This window comes from Grammomys surdaster, unplaced genomic scaffold (genome assembly GCF_004785775.1).
Source record: "Grammomys surdaster isolate TR1022 unplaced genomic scaffold, NIH_TR_1.0 203, whole genome shotgun sequence".
Classification (NCBI taxonomy): domain Eukaryota; kingdom Metazoa; phylum Chordata; class Mammalia; order Rodentia; family Muridae; genus Grammomys; species Grammomys surdaster.
Window position 1 is genome coordinate 2,053,644 of NW_021604648.1, and position 20,985 is coordinate 2,074,628.

The following is a 20,985-nucleotide window of genomic DNA, read 5'->3' on the forward strand; positions in this document are numbered from 1 at the left end:
GTATAAGCTTGAAAATACTAAAAAGCCTCTGTGACATCATTTATACTGATGACAGATCTGAGATAGTCCCACTATCCTTAGTACGCTCAAGACCTTCTTGGGTTGTAGGACCCCTGTTCCAAGCAAACAAACAAACCCAACAGAGCCAGGAATGGTGGCATGTCTGGAATCCTGACACACAGGAGACTAAGGCAGGAGGTACCTGAGCTCGAGGCCTGAGCAACATGCAGTGATGTCACAGTGGATACCTTTTCCTGGTTTCCTTACTTTTTTCCCCTATACTTCCTAAGAACCTGTTTTTAAGTACATCTAAATTTGCAAGTCTTTAAGCATAGGAGCAATAAATGCATGTGTTTGTGTTGTGTAACTAATAAGTGTGTATTTAAAAATTAAAGAGTCTGGAAATGAGAGACCAAAGCCAATGTCCCAGCACTTATATTTCTGTTGAATATAGTTCTGACCCATTACTCAGATTCCCAGAGATCCAACCAACGGGGCCTCCCATGTACTGTGATACAGGCTTGTCCCACTGTGCCTAGCTGTTGTATTTACCTCAGTGTCTTCTGGGGATGCTCCTGGAATCCTCACAAGACCCCTCTCCACAGCAAATACATCTAATAGATTAAATTAAATATCCACAGACACAATAAGTGCTATACATACAAAATACACATTGGATTTCAGGCTTAATACTAAAAAACTTTAACAATAATGCAAGATGACTAAGCCGGGCGGTGGCGGCGCACGCCTTTAATCCCAGCACTTGGGAGGCAGAGACAGGCGGATTTCTGAGTTCCTGAGTTTGAGGCCAGCCTGGTCTACAGAGTGAGTTCCAGGACAGCCAAGGCTACACAGAGAAACCCTGTCTCGAAAAACCAAAAAAAAAAAAAAGGGGGGGGGATTTTAAAAAGGGAATAAAAGAAGAAGAACATGACTACTCTTAGGTAAAGTGTAGGAAAAGATTTACTGTAGATAAAAGGAAGAGCAGAGGCAAGGAGAGTCCAGAATGAACATGACCCTGAGGAGAGAGGAGAGAAGCCACTGACCAAGAGGGTCAGCCTTGTTCAAGAGATTGGCCAAGAGACTGGCATAGCTAAAATGGCTGAATTATAGGGTCCAGAGGAGCTAGGGGCGGTGATGAGGGGAGAGCCAAGCCCAAAACCTGGGCTGGAGAGTTCAGTTGGGGGTGGGGTGCCAGCCAAGAGAGCCTTGACAGGTAACAGGTAGAGATTGAGGGATGCTTGGAGAACCTGGCATCCAGTGTCTGCTTTGATATATATTAATGGACACCTCAATTAGCCATTTATTCAGGGTCTGAAACGTAACAAAAAACAGTATTAGAAACTTTGAAATTAAGCCGGGCGGTGGTGGCGCACGCTTTTAATCCCAGCACTTGGGAGGCAGAGGCAGGCGGATTTCTGAGTTCGAGGCCAGCCTGGTCTACAGAGTGAGTTCCAGGACAGCCAGGACTACACAGAGAAACCCTGTCTCGAAGAAAAACACAAAACAAAACAAAAAAAGAAAATTTGAAATTAAACCAACATTTTATTTAGAAAAAAAGGAAAAAGCAAGAAAACTTGAAATTATGTACACAGCTCACGTTATGTTCCTATTGGGTAGCTCTTGCCTACTCTCCACCTCCGGGCTCCAGGCTTTCTTTTCTCTGGACTCACAGCTGCCTCTCCAAAGAGACAGCCTCAGCCTGGCTTTTAAACATATTTTCTCCTGCTTTCAGGACAGCACTGAGGCTTCTGCCCTGTGCTCTGCTGCCCCCAAGTGGCTGCTCTTCCACGCAACCCTGCAATGACAGCTATCCTTGTTAGCGGAGTTATACCTTATTCTTGAAACACTTTGAGGTCCCAAACCTACAATCCCAGCTATTTCCAAACCTTTGACTTTGCTTGATTGGAAGTGCGGAGACAGTAGTACCCACCTGCCATCCCAGCACGTCCAAGGTGGAAGTAAGCAGAAGAGTTCAAGGTCATCTTCGCTACACCAAGAGTTTGAAGCCAAAACAAGACAAAAATTCAGTCTACAGCTGGGCGGTGGTGGCGCAGGCTTTTAATCCCAGCACTTGGGAGGCAGAGGCAGGCGGATTTCTGAGTTCGAGAGTTCGAGGCTAGCCTGGTCTACAGAGTGAGTTCCAGGACAGCCAGGGCTACACAGAGAAACCCTGTCTCGAAAAACCAACCCCCCCTCCAAATTCAGTCTACAGAAGGAACCTAGGTCATTTCTTGGTCCCTATTTACTGTCCTTTTGCTCGTTGCTGGCATGATTAAGATTCACACACCTTTTAACTGTGGCTTCTGGTTGATGGAAAGTTATTGTTTACATCTGAGAGAGATGCAACTCACCCCAGGATGTTAAAAAAAAAATTCCTGAGTTTATGGAGCTAGAACTTGGGTCCCAGAAGGTAATTTCCTGTTATTGACAATGTTATGTTATTACTGTGTTATTTTCACAGCATGGTAACAGGTTTGCTCTCACCATGAGGACATAATGGAGGGTGTGTGTGAGACTTATACAGAGTGCCTCCTTCTTGTTGCCAATACTAGGGATCAAACCTCCATTCTCACAGGTCAGTGCTCTACCACTGAGTTACATCCACAGCTCTTAGGATTATAGAATGTCTACCACATATTTAGCACAGGGCCCAGTACACTGCAAACTCCCAGTAACTGTAACCATTTAATGTGTGAAACTGTTACTTGCCTAGGCATCTTTTTTTTTTTTTTTTTTTTGAGACAGGATTTCTCTGTATAGCCCGGGCTGTCCTGGAACTCACTCTGTATACCAGGCTGGCCTTGAACTCAGGAACTCAGAAATCTGCCTTCCTCTGCCTCCCAAGTGCTGGGATCAAGGTGTTCGCCACCACCGCCCGGCCTGCCTAGGCATTCCTTGAGGCGTTCTTTGTTGCTTACTAGGACTCTATGCCAGAAGCTTCATGTCAGTCAACAAAGGGAGTGGAAATGAACTACATTTCAATCTGTCAGTAGACTTGGAAAATGCCCAGCTAGTTGGGATCTTTCTGGAATTTTGCCAAAGTTGGGTGAACTCAACCAACCAGGGCAATGGGAGAAGATGGGGGTGGGGGTCAGGGATCAACTCTACAGGGACCTCTGAGTTTCCAAGAATACATGAAGCTATCACCAGGGCTGTGTGGAAATGTGGATGAGCTGACATAAAATGGGCAGCTCTTTAAGGAAAATGGATCCGTATATTTTAAGTAGATTATGGTCACTATCAAATTCCAATGGCATTCCTATTCCCTTGGATACAGGGTATTTAAAAGAATGTCTAACTGCTCTATTTTAATGTGTTATCATTGAGATAATGCTGCAAATTATAGTCTTTGCAGATGTATTTAAACTTATGGCGAACAGTTGTATGTAGCTTGGGTACAAAAGTTGAAAGTTCTCTCTGGGCATGATAGCACACATCTTTAGTCCCAGCACTTATCAGACAGAGGCAGGTGGATCTCAGAGTTTGAAGCCAGCCTGGTCTGCATAGAGAGTTCTAGGCCAGTGAGGGCTACCTAGTAAGACTTTGTCTTGAAAAAAGGCAGTAATAATAATAGTAGTAACAGTAAATTTTCTAGCCCTCAGCTTTTTGTAGGGAGAATGCGAACAGGACTTTTGAGTTATTTTTTTGTTTTGTTTTTGTTTTTGAGACAGGGTTTTTCTGTGTAGCCTGGCTGTCCTGGAACTCACTCTGTAGACCAGGCTGGCCTTGAACTCAGAAATCCGCCTGCCTCTGCCTCCCAAGTGCTGGGATTAAAGGCGTGCGCCACCACTGCCCGACTCAAACAGGACTTTTTGAAGATAGAACTACATGCTATCTCTCCAAGAGGGCGATTGGTGGGCTGCAGGTGCAACTACCATTCCTCCCAAATAACAAGCTTTCAGTGGCCACTGAAACAGCTCAGCAAGTAAAGGTGTCTCCCACCGCTGTAGTTCCAAGGAAGTATACATGAAAGACCACAACAGGGTCTTTATCTGAGCTAGCTCAGGCTTAACTCACCACCGACCTGCAGGACAGTCTGGTGGAGGAAAAGCTCTCAACATTCGTTGAGACAAGGTTTTCTAGAAAGCGACAAGCAAGGAATGAGTGTGTCTAGCCTGGCAAGCATCTAATTGGGGTGCTACTGTGCCCTTTAGCATAATTGGCTGGTGCTGGGAGCCAAACCATAAACTTAACTTCTGATTTCTTCCTAATTGGTGGCTGTTAGGCAGAGGCAGGCTTGTAACCTGAAGATGCAGATTTGTTGGGGGAAATAACCTGGAGACTAGTGCTAAACGTAGGTTTGTGGGGGGAGCTTGACCTGGAAACACAGGTCTTGTTGGGGTTAGCCTAGGAACTGGAGCTACGCTCGGGTTTTGTTGGGGAGTAACTTGGAAACTAATGCTAGGCACCAGCCTTGAGTTCAAACTTAGGTCAGGTTCTCTAGATGGAGTCTGAACCCAAAACTTGGTCTCTCATCACCAAGCCTCATGATCTGAGTTCAATCCCATGAACCCACATGGTAGAAATGAAGAACAGATTCTCGAAGGTTAGCCTGAGCATGAAGCTGGCATATGCATGCATGTGTGCACACACAGTAATACTAGATAAGTGAATAGTGTTTTAAAATGTGTTCCAAGGCATATGTGTCCCTTTACAATCCTTCCAGAGTGAGTGGGGATTGTTGCAGTGCATTTGCAAAAAAAGTATTGATGAAACTTCATTCAAAGCAAAGCAATGGAACATGTCGAGTACAGGGTCAAGAGTGACAGTTTACCCATGAGTGAGACCAACCAAGGGCCCAGGTTATTATCTGAGGCTTCTTTTAATGAAGTCTAAAGAAGGTGTGGTGGTGACAGTCTGCGATTTCACAAGGCAAACATGCCCAACATCCATCGAGTCCAAGGCCAGGTGGATGTTCCTCTGAGCCAGGACTTTCAAGACTGAGGAGTCAGTCTAGAGAATCAATTTCTGTGGTCCTAACGGCATCTAAGAAAGAGCCTCTGCCTGCACCAAGCCACCACCTATCCTTTCCAAGACTTTGGAGTCCCAGGTTTCTGACCTACTTATTTTTTTTCCCTCTTTTTCCTTCCAAGGAATGGTCCCTGCTGTATATGTCATGTCCATGTGGGTCACTTTGCCTGTAGGGGACACCAAGTGTTCCACATGTAGGGGATGATGGTAGCTAATGTCTTACTCTTTTGTGAACAACAGAGATGAGCTGTGTCTTGCTGTTGGGTGACTTTACATGTGAGAAAAGCAGGCATAGGGAATGTTAACAACCTGAGACTCCACTTGGCTTGAGCCCCTTCCAACAGTGTCCTTGGCCATCTCTGTTGGCAGCCTAGGATCCCCCACCTCACTGAATTGAGGCTGTTCTTAAGCTCACTGCATAGTCCAGATAACCTTGAGCTCCTAATCAACCTGCCCCCACCCTGGAGTACTGAGGTTAGAGCCATGAACCACCTAGCCCTTTGGAAGACATTCTAGATGGCCCCAGGCAAGGTTTAAATCCATATCCACTAAAGCAAATCCATTTAAATCCAAGGATTGAATTTGACTGTGTCTCCTGGCTTCCTGCCAGTTTGGTTCTGGAAAATTGAACAAGGCCAAGGGGCTGACATCACTGAATTTACCTTTCCTCATTCACTGGGCTAGCCAAACTTCAATTCATAAAAGAGAAGAGGAGTAGGTATGGGGAAGGGCTCTGGTGGTCTCATCTCTCCAACTCCAGGGCTCAGTGAACAGCCCCGGATTCCCCTTAGCTTCCTTGGCTTGTCTAGGTGAGATCCCAGGAATTCAACCGAGTAAAAAACTCAGTTTCCATATGACATAAACAAGATTGATATTTTTAACTTTATTGTGGTTGTTGTTGTTGGTGGTGGTGGTGGCGGTTTTGTGTGTGTGTGTGTGTGTGTGTGTGTGTGTGTGTGTGTGTGAGAGAGAGAGAGAGAGAGAGAGATAGTAGTAGTACTTGCCACACCCATCGGAGGACAATTTTGTCGAGTCAATTCTTTTCTCCCACGTTTATGGAGGTTCCAGGATTTGAACCCAGGTTGTAAGGACTGGCTGTAAGGGCCTTTACTAGCTGAGCCATCTTGCCAACTGCACAGGACTGGTTTGTTGTTTCGTTTTGTTTTGATGCTCCTTAGAGCCAGGCTTGGTGGTGCTTGCCAATAATCCATGCACTGGAGAGATGGAAGCAAAAGCATCAGGAGAGAGAAAACCAGAATGTACTTATTTAGTTGGGCTAAAAGGCATCTAAGGGATTTACACCCCACTGACAGTGTGAGGACGTTCCTCCCCTCACCCTTGCACACGCACACCACAGAGCTTATTTTTTATCGTGAGTAAGGAACTCAGAAGTGTCAGTCTTTTAGCAATGATACGAAACCAGCAAAGCAATATCTTTTACGCTTTATTCCATGGTGTTCTTTTATTCATGTGCAGAGACTCAATTTGAGGCTCTGAGTGAGTGATGATCAATTTTAGTGTGTAATCAATGAGAATCTATGATGCCATGGCTTTTGGTCGTGGGTATTAGGTGCTCTCCTGGGGACAGATGATCCCTCCATGATTCAGGGCTTCCTCCAGATTAGGCAAGCACCCTTGGTTCTTTGGATGAACCTCAGATAAAATAGTGTATTAGTCATGTTTCTCTAGGGTCGCAGAACATATGGAATGTCTCTATATATTAAGGGAACTTATAGGAATGACTTAGAGTCTGCAGTCCAGCTAACCCAGCAATGGGCAGCTGCCAATGGGAAGTCAAAAGTCTAGTAATTCTACTGTTTCAGCTGGTCTCTGTATAAGCTGGAATCCTGAAGGAGTAGGTTCCAACAGATGTGCTGGCAAGTAAGTGCAGGCCGGTGAAGAGAGCCTTTCTCCTTCCCTTGTCCTTCTGTAGGCCTCTAGCAGAAAGTATGCCTCGGATTAAAGGTGTGTACCACCATACCTAGATTTGGAATTTACTCTGTCCCAGGCTGCCCTTGAACTCAAAGATCTGCTTGCCTCAGTTTCCTGGGATTAAAGGCTTGTATTACCTTGCCTGGGCCTAAGCTTTTCATGGCCACTATGCCTCAAGATCTGGATCACAGGTGTGCCCTCCATTTCTGGATTGTAGTTCATTCCGTGTCAAGTCAAGTTGACAACCAGGAATAGCCATTACAAGTAGTTAGTTTATTCAGGTGTCTTGCACAAAGCAATGCAGGAGCAAAGCACGTTTGAACACTGTGCTGGCTGGTCTTATGTCAACTTGGCACACAAACTAGAGTTATCTGAAAGGAGGAAGCCTCGACTGAGAAGATGCCTCCATAAGATCCAGGCTGTAAGACATTTTTAAAATTAGTGATGGATGTGGGAGGACCCAGCTTATTGTGAGTGGTACTATCCCTGGGCTAGTAGTCCTTGGTTCTATAAGAAGGCAGGCTGAGCAACCCATGAGGAGCAAGCCGTATGGACTCTGCATTAGCTCCCCCCTCCAGATTCCTGCCCTGGTTGAGTTCTGGTCCTGAAAGTGTAAGGAGATAAATCTTTTCCTCCCCAACTTGCTTTTGGTCATGTGTTTCATCACAGCAATAGAAACCCTAAGACAAATACTTAGCTCTGCTCTGGTCACCCCAGGGAAGCTACAGTGGTGTGATGAGGCCACACAGGATGCTGCAGAAACATCTAGAAGAGGCACAGACTAGAAAAGAGTGTCGTGTTGATCATGGGAGCAATGAAGGAGAAGAGCCAGAATGAGGGAAGATCACCAAGAGGACGGGAGAGAATGAGAGAGGAGCAGGAAACAGTGCACAGGAACCAGAATACAGAGGACAGGCTGACTTTGGGCTAGAGGGGAGTGTCTTACTAAGCTGGTAGGGAGGAATGGAAGTGCAGGGTTATAGGGTGGGGACAGTTTTTGCCTGGATTATCTATTTGGGAAGGGGACAAGTGACTAACTAGAAAGGAGGTTGGCTGCTAAGAATAAGAAGTGAGTACTGGGACTCAACTCTCTCTCCCTTCCCCCTCTCTTTCTCAGACAGGGTCTCACTGTATAACTTTAGCTGTCCTGGAATCCACTATGTAGTCCAAGATGGCCTTGAACTCACCAGATCCCCTGCTTCTGCCTCTCAAGTTCTGGGATTAAAGGCATTTGCCACCATGCATCTCTCTGTCCCTCTCTCTGTCTCTCTGTCTCTGTCTCTCTCTGTCTCTCTCTCTCTCTGTCTCTCTCTCTTTCTCTCTCAAGATTAATTTATTTAATGTATGTGAGTACATTGTATCTGTCTTCAGAAGAAGGCATTGGATCCCATTACAGATGGTTGTGATCTACCATGTGGTTGCTGGGAATTGAACTCAAGACCTCTGGAAGAGCAGTCAGTGCTCTTAACCTCTGAGCCATCTCTTCAGCCCCAACCCCTATTGTTTTGTCTTGTTTTATTTTATTTTTGAGGCAACGTCTCATGCAGCCCTGCCTAGCCTTGAGTTCCACATGTAGCCAAGGATGATCTTGAACTCCCGATCCTCCTGGCTCCACCTTCCAAATGTTAGATTGTTGTGGAAATTTTTCTGGAATAAGCCCTTTGATACCAATGACGGTGGAAGAGAGATCCCACCAGACAGACAGAAGCCAGGAGAGCTCCTGAAAGGCTTTGATTCCCAGGCCCACTTTGTATTTGTATTCTTTACCCTAAAGGTGGGCAGAAACCCAAGCCAGATTTCACAGAAGCCTACTTGACAGCAGGTTAAGCACAATGACCCATTGGTCCAGTATTTCTTCACAGCATTTTGTTTCAGGTAGCAAATGATGCCATGCTTGGTAAACAGGCAATACAAGCAGTGTTTTAAGTAAGTCACTAAGTGCCAGGCAGTGGTGGCGCACGCCTTTAATCCCAGCACTTGGGAGGCAGAGGCAGGCGGATTTCTGAGTTCCTGAGTTCGAGGCCAGCCTGGTCTACAGAGTGAGTTCAAGGACAGCCGGGGCTAGACAGAGAAACCCTGTCTCGAAAAAACCTAAAAAAAAAAAAAAAAAAAAAAGTAAGTCACTAAGTAAATCTCTAAACAAATATCTAATAACTGGTCTTTTCTACCTTATTCTATTTCAAGATTGCAGGTGTGGACCACTTGCCCAGTTCAAAGGTTCAAGCTCCACATTGCCTCCTGTCAGTCAGAAGGTGGGGAAGCCCCTCCCACATTCTCTTGCCACTATAGTGTCCCGTTCAAATACACAGAGCACTCATGTAAAATGGGGTAATGGCCACACAAGCCTGTTACCTCAGCATCAGCGGTGGAGACAGGCAGATCTTAGGAGATTGATGGCCAGCCGGTCTAACTGAAATGTCGAGCCTCAGGTTCAGTGAGAGGCCCTATCTCAAAAACTAAAGTAGAGAGGAACCAAGTTTGGTGGTACATGCTTTTAATCACAGCATTCAGGAGGCTGACACAGGTGGGTCACAGGTGAGTTCAAGTCCGGCCTCCATCTACATACTGAGACCCTGTCTCAGATAATGATTATAATAATAACGTGGGGAACAGTACAGAAAAACATGGATGCTCTACTCTGGCCGCTACATGTGCACACACCTGCAGACACATGCACATACACCTTCCCACTGTAAATAAATAAATAACTTATGAAGATTATACTAAGGTTGTTTTGGATTTCTGGGACAACTGCAGGTGTGAATAAAGGAAGAGTGTATCAGACCGTGAACCCCTGGAATTTACCTAGGAATGAGACTGGCTGTTGCGACCTCAGCACCCAAGGTCAGGCCCAAGGTCAGGTGCTCTCTAGCAGTATCGACATCCTGAGTATAGATGGAGCAATCAGCAAGCTAGCAATCAGCAGAGTTATTTTAGAAAATGTATTTATTTTTTTGTTTCATGCACGCTGGTGTTTCGCTTGCATGTGTGTCTTTGTAAGGGTATCAGATCACCTGAAATGGGAGTTACAGTTGTAAGCTGCCATTGAGTTGAACCTGGGTCCTCTGGTAGACAAGCCAGTGTTCCTAACCACTGAGCCATCTCTCCAGCCCTGAGTCATGGTTTTAGTGTGAGGGGCATCATTGAGTTTTCTGAACTGGAAGAATAGGCGATTGAAGAACATAGGGAAATGGCAAACAGGAAGAAGAAAATCTTCTCAAGGGTGTTCACAGGCACCCACCACTGACATCAGCAGCCTCAGCAGTCTTCAATTCCACTTAACTTCAATTTAGTTGTCAAAATTAGGCCCCTGACTCTCTGTCTCTTTGGTTCTTCTACTTTTCCTCCTCCTCTCTGGTCCCTTTGCAGCTCTCACAGAACATTTTTTTTTAATCATCTATGCAGCATGGGACCTTAATTATTTTTACCTAAAGATGTCTCTTTTTGGTAATGACAAACGTGTTTTAAAGAAAAAAGGCCTGGTTTTTCTCAATACACTTTAATAGTTTTTAAATTCTTTCATATCTGGTCAAGTTGAGATTTTTAAGAACTTCATTTTTAATTTGTAATAAAGTTTACAACTTGATTTAAAAAAAAAGTCAACAAACTGCAAGCACCTGTTTTTTTTGTTTTGTTTTGTTTTTGTTTTTTGTTTTGTTCGTTTGTTTCTTTTTAGTCTTTTGAGACAGGGTTTCTCTTATAGCCCAGGCTGTCCTGGAACTCACTCTGTAGACCAGGCTGGCCTCGAACTCAGGAACTCAGAAATCCACCTACCTCTGCCTCCCAAGTGCTGAGATTAAAGGCTTGTGCCACCACCGCCTGGCTGCAAGCACCTGTTAATAAAGGTCTAAAAAAAAAAAAGATTTATTTATTAAGTCTACACTGTTCTGCCTGCTTGTACACCTGGAAGCCAGAAGAGGGCACCAGATCTCATTACAGATGGCTGTGAGCCACCATGTGGTTGCTGGGAATTGAACTCAGGACCTCTAGAAGAGCAGTAGGTGCTCTTAATCTTTGAGCCATCTCTCCAGCCCCCCAGAACATTTTTTTTTTTAAGTTGGTTTTTTTTTTCTTTTTTCTGGTGGCAGCACTATGATGTGAGGAGTTCATGTCCATGCCTAGAGCACGGCCATCAGGGCCTTCACACACAAGGAAATAGTTATGAGAAGGCAGCCATAGCTGTGGTGTACTACAGTTGGAGAACTGGCTTCGTCAGGTGACAGACCAGCCTGACTCCATCCCATGATCAGAAGCCCTCTTGTTACAAGGTCAAAATAAGTTCATTCCTGTTTTCTGTAAAACTTGGGTTTGACCCTGTCGTCAAGTCATTTTCTGGAATTTGACATGTTCCATACTCTATTATACCCTGACTTCCACCCTGATAAGATGTTCTGCCAATTTCCTGCGTAGCCAACATTCCCCTGGAAATCCCTCAACCCTTGAAAACCACCTAGTCTTACAAATTTTGAGTTATATAAATTCCACTTCTATGTTCAATGCTATTCTTTAAAACTCCGCTTTAGGGAGACAGCCCTGTCTGATAGAAAATAAAACTTGCTTAATTTGTCTAAAAGAGTTTAAGTAATGGTTTTTACTTTTGTTCAGTGGATTAATACAGGGTGAAACCGAATCCCCTGGAGCTGGTTGAGCCACAAACACTGCAGAACAAGTTACATCAGCAGGTTCTGCTTCTGGACAATGAACGATTTGCTGGTGTGGACTTCAGGATCGCTGTGAAGGGGAGGCCCTGTGGCCTAGATTTATACTATTCAACAGTCTGTCCCCGAAGCCCTGGTGGTTTAGTACTTTGACAAACCCCTGTTGGTATCCCACTCTGAAGTTCACAGGTCTTAGTGAGGCACTCACTATCAGAAACCCTACAAATAAGCCCATCTCATGGATCAGGGTTTACCTTTGTAATAAAGATTGTAGGATTTTAATATTTTTTAAAAGACGTGTGTATGTGTGTTTTATGCTTGCATGTATGTATATGTATCCATGTTTTTTTTACAGTCTCACTCACTCTGTAACTTACAGAGCCATCCAGCTGGTCCCTTAAATACATTTCTTTTGTAAAATCTGTTACTGTGTGCTTATGCCTGTGGTTTGCATCTCTAGTCTCAAGGTTGCCCTGTTCTAATTTTTTATTTACGTATTTACTTTTCAGTCAGAGGTTCAAACAGCTCAAGCTGGCCTCGAATTCGCTATGTAGTCAATGATGACCTTAAACGTGTGATCCTATACTTTAGTCCTGAAATCACAGGCGTGCTCCACCACTCTGGGTACAGAGATCATTTCCAGGCCAGAATTAGATGTGCACTTCCTGTTCCGCCTACATTACAGGTTGCTAGGTTACATTTCTTTTCTTTTTTCTTTTCTTTTTTTTTTTTTTTGGTTTCTTCCCTTTACGCCTTTGTGGACGCAAAACTTCATTTCCCATGAACACTTGCAAGTGTCGTCGCGTAGTGTCGCGTCATTGCTCCCGCCCTATATACCTACTTCCGCCCGCGAGCCACTTCCTTTCCTTTCAGCGGCGCGCTGCAGCAAGATGGCGGTACAGATTTCCAAGAAGAGGAAGGTAAGCGTCTGGGCCCTGTCCGGGAATCCGCCGCAGGTTCTAGAGGTGCCAGGGAGGACCATGGCTCCGTGGTCAGTCCTGAGGGGCAGCTGGGGCCGCCTGCCGTCTCCTTGAGCCGCGGATGGCCGTAGATTGTCTACTGGGCCGGAGGCGGGCGAGTGCAGTGTGTCTGGGGAAGGAAGGGACAAACTCCTCGAGTTCTGGACCGACACGAACACCGGGCGCCTCCAGTTCCGGACTAGGCACCTTTGAGCGTTTCTTGGTCTCCGTAATAGTAATCCCGTGGCACGGAAGGCGTGTGCCATCAAATCTAATCCAGTTTCTTTAGTAAGTGAAGTTTAGCAGTTTTATCTATGTCACCCTGCAAGTGGCAATAGAAGAAAGCCTACTGTTGGCATGTTCACTCGGGACCTGGAGCAACAGCGTCTCTGGTCGGTTTTTTTTTTTTTTTTTAAATCATTCCATGGGGGGAAAAGTGCGCAAATTGTCAAGTTTAGAAGTAGATGGCCTGTGGTTTGTGCTTATGCACACAGATGGTAAAGCTGTTGTCCCGATTGCTGTTTTGAGTTAGGATTCCGCTCACTTCCCAGGTACAACTTAACACAGCCCCAGCTGTGCAAAATGAACTATACATGTGCTACTTTTGTGTGTAGGTTGTGTCGTAAAGCCCTTCGATGAAGAGATGATGACGAGTCTGACAAGGAGGTTTTGTCTTTGTCCGGGATGCCTCACTGTGCTGCGTTCTGTGGCACAGCTGAAAGCACTATGGTCAAAGAGACTTCCTAAAGATGACCTAGAGGCATTTGTCTGAGAAGGGTTGCTGCTTCTCTGCAGGGCCGTTGGGCTTGCTCTTACTAATTAGGCCTCTTAGCCCTGTCTTAGCTTCAGAGTTAACTTGTTTCTTTGGTTTAGTTTGTAGCTGATGGCATCTTCAAAGCTGAACTGAATGAGTTTCTCACTCGGGAGCTGGCTGAAGATGGCTACTCTGGAGTTGAAGTCCGAGTTACACCGACCAGAACAGAAATCATTATTTTAGCCACCAGGTAAAAATACCATTGACTGGTTATCACCTGTAAATACTGTGTATACTAAGATGCTATATAAACTTGGGCCAACCAAGCAGTAACTCTGGCCTTGGTGGCTGTATGTAACTGCTTTTTTTAAATGGCATTTGGAAAGAATTTACCTTCCATTTAATGTGTATATTAACCTTGTGGTAGATGGGAGGTGAGATTTTGAGTAAATTATTACTTTTCCCCTCTACAGAACACAGAATGTTCTTGGGGAGAAGGGTCGTCGGATCAGAGAGTTGACTGCAGTTGTCCAGAAGCGGTTTGGCTTCCCTGAAGGCAGCGTAGAGGTGAGTTCCCCTGCTTTACCTACCGGGGTTTTAGACTGAATTTAGATGTGACTTCTGCTCTAGAATGGTACTTCTGAAAAACTGATGTGCCCAATGAATATCACAGGTGGATTAAAAGTTGTGTGATTGCCATGCGGGGGTCGGGGGCGGCCAGTCTTTTATCCTGGCCCTCAGAAGGCAGGGTGATGGCAGTGCAGAGCTAGTCAGGGCTGCCATAGGGAGACCCTACCTTAAACCACAAACAGTATGGTTAAGTTTATAGGGATACTCTAGTGGTAGAAGTATTTTTACATTCCGTTGTATGTAGAAATGATGCGTATGTGGACTGGCTGTCCTTGTGGGGAGCCAGAGTAGAGGGCGATTCAGCCTTCATTGCCACCGTGTATGTGTAGTGGAAATACTTAGTATCTAAGGGTTATTACAATTGGCTTAATTGAAGACTGGTGAGTGATAGGAATGTACTCTGCTTTCTTTAAAGCTTTATGCAGAGAAAGTGGCCACAAGAGGCCTGTGTGCCATTGCCCAGGCAGAGTCTCTGCGCTACAAACTCTTGGGAGGGCTTGCGGTTCGAAGGTGAGTGTCCTGAGACTTGGTCATGCCTTCTGTGGATCAGCTGTGTCTCTGACATGTTTGTTAGCAAATAACTTCATTGACAGAATCATGTAGTCTCTGGTGATAACAGTAAGGTAGTCCATGCCCCCACTGAACCGCTAGGCTAGCTAGACTAGAGTAGGCTGGTGAACAAAGGGCCCGTTGTTGGTCTCTGTCTCATCCTTTAGGGTGAGGCGAATCCTCACTTTCACAACAGAGGACAAGGCAACACTACATGCTGAAGGATAGGATCCTGGCTCATGTTTAATTTACTCAGGAGTCAGAGTCCTGAGTTCATGACCTATAGCTTTGCTTCACATTGGTAGGACAAGAGTACCTTCCAAAAATGAGTCACAAGTTGTATGCCAGAATGTTACCTATGTGGCAACACTTGAAAGATTTGATTTGGGAGGGCCAGCCTGGGCTGTGGGATGACCCCCTAAAGAATGGTCGGTGCTGTGATGGAGTGTGGATAGAATCGTGCATGGAAGGGACGTCCGCTTTGTGCCGTTTAGGAAGGACCCTTGATAGGTGACAGTAAAGCATCCTTCCTGTCACTGCACCTGTGAGGGGTATCTGATTGGGAGATGCAGTTTAGTGCTTCTGGGAGAGCGTGCCTTTCAAAGCAAGCTAGAAGTCTTGCAGCTTTACTAATTCACTTGTGGGGACTGTAGAGAACAGTTCTGATAGGAAGGCTCAAAATTGATAATTACATTGGTAATTGGCCAGGTGTCTTGGGAGGCCCTGTAAGTTGTATGGCACTGAGGAGTGATGCAAAGATCATGTAAGGGTTGGGACCCCTGCCTCAGCTGTTCTGACTTTGTCTGAAAAATTGTACAACCTTGCCTTGGTTATAAGGATTAGATACTGAAAAGGCCAATTTGTTCTTTGTTGTTGAAAGTCAGAGTCTCACTGTAGCCCTTGCTGACCTCCAAATCAGAGATTGCCTGCTGAAATTAAGGGTGTGTGCTACCACACCTGGCTTTAACAGTATTTTGTTTCTCTGTATGCCCTTAGGCTAGGCTGCCCTCAAACTCGGATCCTCCTTCCTCTGCCTCCCTAGTGCTGGGATTAAAGATGTGGGCCATGCCTAGCTTTCTAATGTTTGATAGGCTCAAGGTGCTTTTAGTGCTTAGGTTTGCTGGTGGGGTGGATTCTGGAGATGGTGGAGCATTTCCATGGCCTGTGCTTAGGGGCTTTTCCTGAGCTTCTTAAGTAAGGTGGTACCTGGGAGCCACGCAGTAAGTGCTTTTCAGAAATGCCCATTCCTGCCAGGTGTGGCATGCCGTATTGCACACGTTTAATCCAGGACTCTTAAGAGAGGCTAGTGGATCTGTGCAAGTTCCAGACCAGCCAGGACTGTAGTGAGAAAACTATCCTGACAGCAAAGACAGTTCTTGCAAAGGTCCTTGGCCACCCACCATACAAAGGCAAGCCTGACAGCCCAAGTTTAGTGTCTGTGAAGGAAGAAGGAAACATGACAACGCAGTCTTCTGGCCTCCGTGCATCACACATCAGTGCACATACACACACAGTAATAGATTAACTAATGGATGTGAAAACACACTTAGGTTTGAGCTTGACCAGCCAGATAACTGGCTCAGAGAAGGATTTAGGCATGAGGTGTACAACAATTTTTTTAGAGGTGATTCTAATGAGCAGGCCAAGGCTGAGAAGCATTTGGTCATCAAATTGCTGTTTTGGTATAAATCTGGTGTTTCTTCTGTCTGCCATTGGAGAGTTATTAATGTGAAAACCAAACTTGGTGGGGTGGACAGGCAGATTATCTCTTTGGTTATATCAGGTGACTCTCTTCTTCCTAAGGGCCTGCTATGGTGTGCTTCGGTTCATTATGGAGAGTGGGGCCAAGGGCTGTGAGGTTGTGGTGTCTGGGAAGCTCCGAGGGCAGAGGGCCAAGTCCATGAAGTTTGTGGATGGTCTGATGATTCACAGTGGAGACCCTGTTAACTACTATGTTGACACTGCTGTGCGCCATGTGCTCCTCAGACAGGGTAAGTAGCTGTGCTGGGAAGGGAACCCAGGGTCCATCTAAGTGCTGGGTAGCTAAGCATGCCTAGGGCAGAGATTAGCATTTCTATAGACTTGTGTTCAGTTAAAGCCACTGTGAAATGAGTTGTGTATTCACTTCAGGTTTCCTCTCTCTGAACACAGTCATGGATACACCCATGGGTGTGTCTCCTAGGTGATTCTCAACCCAGTCCGTTGACAATGAAGATGGCCATCACATCCTGCGACTTCTTTTTTGACCAGTTGATATTTTAAAGATGTAATGCTGGGAAAAGTAGCATTGCTGAAATGGTCAGATCAGTTAAATCTTAGCTATAGCCTTCTGTGCCCTTCAGTGATGACACGATGACGAGTCAGAAAGGTCACGTCTTGCTCTTGGTCCCTGTCAGTGCCATGTTCTATGGTGCTGTACATGGTTCCCTTGGCAAAAGTGTCCTGTGCACTGATTGATTTAGAGGCATTTGTCTGAGAAGGGGACAGAGCTCAGTGCTTTTGAGTAGATGCGGCTTTCCCCACTGTTCTCTTGTGTGGTGGGAGAAAGCCTCGCTCAGTCCCAAACCTGTCTTATAGGTGTGCTGGGCATCAAAGTGAAAATCATGCTGCCCTGGGACCCCAGTGGTAAGATTGGTCCCAAGAAGCCTCTGCCTGATCATGTGAGCATTGTGGAACCTAAAGATGAAATCTTGCCCACTACCCCCATCTCAGAACAGAAGGGTGGGAAGCCAGAGCCACCTGCCATGCCCCAGCCAGTGCCTACAGCATAACAGGTATGTCTGCAATGACCTTCCTGGAACAAACGTGTTTTTACTGTTTCCTCTGTTTCAGTGTGTGAATAGGGTTCTTTTAGCTTAGTGTGGGAGAAAACAAGTTGGGATGTGGTGTCCAGTTGACCCACAACTGTCTGTGGGTAAACACCGCTTGTTTCATTGCCTTTGCTCAAGGGTTTCCAGCTCCTTTTCTGGGCATTCTGCCCTTCAGCAGCCTTGTGAAGGTAGTATCAAGCCTTCGTGCTAGGCTGTGTTAAAGGCAAACTGAGTTGGGAATGTGCATTCCCAGTGTAGTAAAGGAGGAAGGCACTTGGATGGGTTTTCTTACCATTGTTACTTTATTTGGTTTCAGGGTCGTGGCAGCTGCATCTGGATGCTGGATGTTACCTTGTAAAGACATTTAATAAAATCTTGAACAAAGACACAAGGCCTGACTGGATTGTGTCCAGTGTTCAACTGAGTTATGTTGGCTTATGGAGCGATGCTTATTCTGTTGGTTTAAGCTGGAGGGCTTGAGCAGAGCTGACAAGAGAAGTCATGGGTCCATGAAGTTGGTGGCTACCCGACAGCATCTTGACCCCGTATTGAACAATTGAGGGTTAGAAGAGCAGTTTGGTTTTAGTGCTCATGTTGGAACCCAGGTTCTTGGACATAGTAAGCATACATAAGACATAGTATGTGTCTCCAGCCTGCAGGGCCATGAGTGGTCTTTTCTAGAAGGAAAGAAGATGGCTCAGCGGGTAAAGATGCTTTCCCTGTGTGTAGAGTAAATTGGCTGTGTTTTGCTGTGTTATACTGTTAGTCTCAGCATCCCAAAATAAAAAGGGGATTTATGATGCCATTTGTGCTTTAGAAGTTTGAAATGTAAAACCTGTCGTTAGGATCCATATATTTCTAAGTCCTGTACTTAGACATTGTTTTGGAAAATTCAGAAATCTGTAGCTTGCTATAATATTTTGAAGCATTTATTATTGATCTGTGTTTTGTGGGGAATTAAAGTTAGCTTGGGAGTTCTGTACTGTTTGGTGAGAAGACTAATGAAGCTGTCAAGGGCTCAGGTGTAGCCTGGCTGGTACCCAGAGGCCAGCCTTCATGAGCCACCGGTGGGCTTTATTTCATTGTCTTCTCCTGTGCAGCTGTGCAGGGGTGAGGGATTAAGTTACGTTGGGTGCGCACTGACCATGTCCACAGCCCATTAACCAACTCTACATGTTGAGTACATGAAAAGATAGTCTTATGTAGCCCTGGCTCACCTCTGCCTCGGTATTGTGAATATGCTATGCAACCTTTATCTGGTTGATGAAAACTCATGAATATACGGCCAATTATTGACACCTGAGGTCTCTGGCACAGCTATTTATTTACTGGGCTCTGGCTGAGTTTTGTGAGACCTCATGAAAACAATCAGTTGCTCTTCCATCGGACCTGAGTTGGATCCCCATGTGATGATGTTCACACACATCTGTAACTCCTGGGGCTGAAACTCCAGTCCCAGGGCATCTGACAGCCTTTTTTTTTTTGGCCTCTGCAGGCACACAGACAAAACAGTCATAAACAGAGAAGTCTGAGCCAGAGGGAGGTTGCAAGCAAGTCCATGTGGTATCAGTAGCTTTCTGAAAACGTTATCTCCACCCTTCCCTCTTGGGCGACAAAAGCAAGGCCTTTGAGCATGCATGCTCAGTTGAGTTTGGTCTGGCACATCAGTTGTATATATTAGATCTTTAAAAGTTCAGCCTGAGTTCTGCAGACTTGGAAGTTGAGCCTGTGAGACAGTGTTTGCATCTTTCCCAGTAGGTGGCACTATATACCAGCATTGATATAGAGCACCAAATGAGGACGATCTTGGTGGAACTTTGCCCCTCTAGCCAGCATGAGTCTCAGGCCTGTAAAGGAAAAACCAAAAGCTGGACTTGAACTTGGGACATGCTGGAAATAAGGTTGCTGGCAGCATGAGATGAATACTGAAGTCTTTTAGGCACTTTGTTGGGTGGTGCTGTTGAGCAGGAGCATGACTGGCCCAGAATTCAGATCCACCTGCCCGTGATTGTTAATATTATTTTCTTCCTTGGGGCTATTATGTTTTGATACCTAAAATCAACTTAAGTGTTTTTCATCAAAGCTGTAGCATGTATGAGATATTGTAACCTCTAGGCCACTAATGACATTGAGAATCTCTATAATGGACAATTCCATTCTCCTGATTGACAGCCTAACCTTCACTGTCTAAGGGAATGTGTTTATTTCTCTGAGGGTTTCTCTCAATCTTCATTTCCAGGCTTAGAATTAATATCAGACCCAAAGCTAGGAATGTCTTAACTGTTCTCAAACCCTCCCTCATAAAACTGCAGCCCAAGGGTAGCTATGAAATGTGAAAGTCTCAGCTGTTCAGACTGGGCAATGTCCACTGGGGGAGGAAAGGTGTGTGTGTCACTGCTGTGATGGGTACAACCTTGAACCCCGCATTCTGCCCCTCTTGAATACTGAGATTTGGGGGGGGGGTGCATTTTCCCCATCCACCTACCAGGAAAAAATAAGACACTGCAATGAACAACCCCCTACCCCTCACTGTTTGGTTAGGTCTTTGAGACAGGCTCTCCATAGTTAAAGCTTGCCTGGGACTCACTACATAGTCTAGAACTGATGTCCTAAGTGAGCACTCCCTCAAATATAATTAAATGCTCATGAGCTGAAGCTGGAACAAACTGAATAGGTTCCAGATTTCAAGTCTGTAATAGGCTCTTAGCCCCATGGCTCTCAGACTGGGAATGAAGGACCCTTACATGGTTGTATATCAAGATGTCTATGTTGGGGTTCATACAGGTAGAAGCAATTGTTATAAAGTTACAATGGAGTAATTTTATGGATGGGGTCACCACAGAATGAGGTCGCGGGATTAGGAAGGTTGAGAATCCCCGCTCTACCACCTGCTCTGCTTTGGTGCTCTCAGTTGTGGAAAACATTGGTAGCTCCTAGTTTTATCAAAGACTTTTGTTCCACAAATGAAGCATTGATAAGTTTGTAGACATCAGTTACAATGACTAATGTGTGGCTTTAGAAATTTTGCACTTCCGTGATAAAGCACCTTCCTGGCATCCTTGAGGTCCTGGCTTCAGTCTAGTAAAAATAATGCCAGCAGCTTAATTCCCTCCAGTCACCGCTTTGCAGAAGACCACTGGGTCTCGGGTTGTTAGAGGTGGCAGTACACCTTTAGCCACTGAGCCATCTTGGGTTTTTTGTCTTAAATTGTTCTTATCTACTGAAGACCTTGCTACTGTGATTAGTGTCACTAGCATCTCGGGGCTGAAGTATGGCCCTACATTCATCTAACCTGTCAGATTTCCTGCTATGATGGGTAAAGAAATTGTGAGTCCCAACCTGGTATTTCCAGATCAGTGAAGGATGGTGCAGTACTGAAAGATGCACTGAGGAAGTGGAAGGATGCTGTGATGGCTCCTTGTGCCATTGCTTATATTCCTTCTAGGCTGTGCCAATCATGCATGTTCTTAATTGTCTCACTTGCCTGTGTCCAGGTAGACACTGCACAGAATAGTATCAGTCTGAGTGGGGACGTTGGGGGTGACTGCTTGGCCCTCAGGTGTCTAACCAGGGGAGACATCCATATCCTTTAGAAGAGCTTGCCCTGAATAGGCTATTGTTCCTGGGTAGACATGTGATAGGTGCCAGTGCTTTGTCCTGTGTCCTCTTGGAGTAGGGACAGGCAGGATCCATGGGTCTGGCCTGTAGTCCTGCCCCCG

General features: G+C 45.5%; 1 protein-coding gene and 2 non-coding genes across 3 annotated transcripts; all 3 read left to right on the forward strand.

The window, feature by feature from the left end:
- The first annotated feature begins 12,381 nt into the window (after positions 1–12,381).
- Positions 12,382–17,694, forward strand: Rps3 (ribosomal protein S3). The gene is made up of 7 exons (XM_028770704.1): positions 12,382–12,484; positions 13,397–13,527; positions 13,751–13,844; positions 14,323–14,417; positions 16,260–16,447; positions 17,034–17,230; positions 17,583–17,694. The coding sequence occupies exons 1-6, from the start codon at positions 12,455–12,457 to the stop codon at positions 17,225–17,227; spliced, it is 732 nt and encodes a 243-aa protein (XP_028626537.1). The 5' UTR covers positions 12,382–12,454; the 3' UTR covers positions 17,228–17,230; positions 17,583–17,694.
- Positions 13,154–13,300, forward strand: LOC114624010. Its single transcript, XR_003711868.1, has one exon. It is a non-coding gene; the product is annotated as a small nucleolar RNA SNORD15 (small nucleolar RNA).
- On the forward strand, positions 16,793–16,937 carry LOC114624009. Its single transcript, XR_003711867.1, has one exon. It is a non-coding gene; the product is annotated as a small nucleolar RNA SNORD15 (small nucleolar RNA).
- Positions 17,695–20,985: the final 3,291 nt, after the last annotated feature.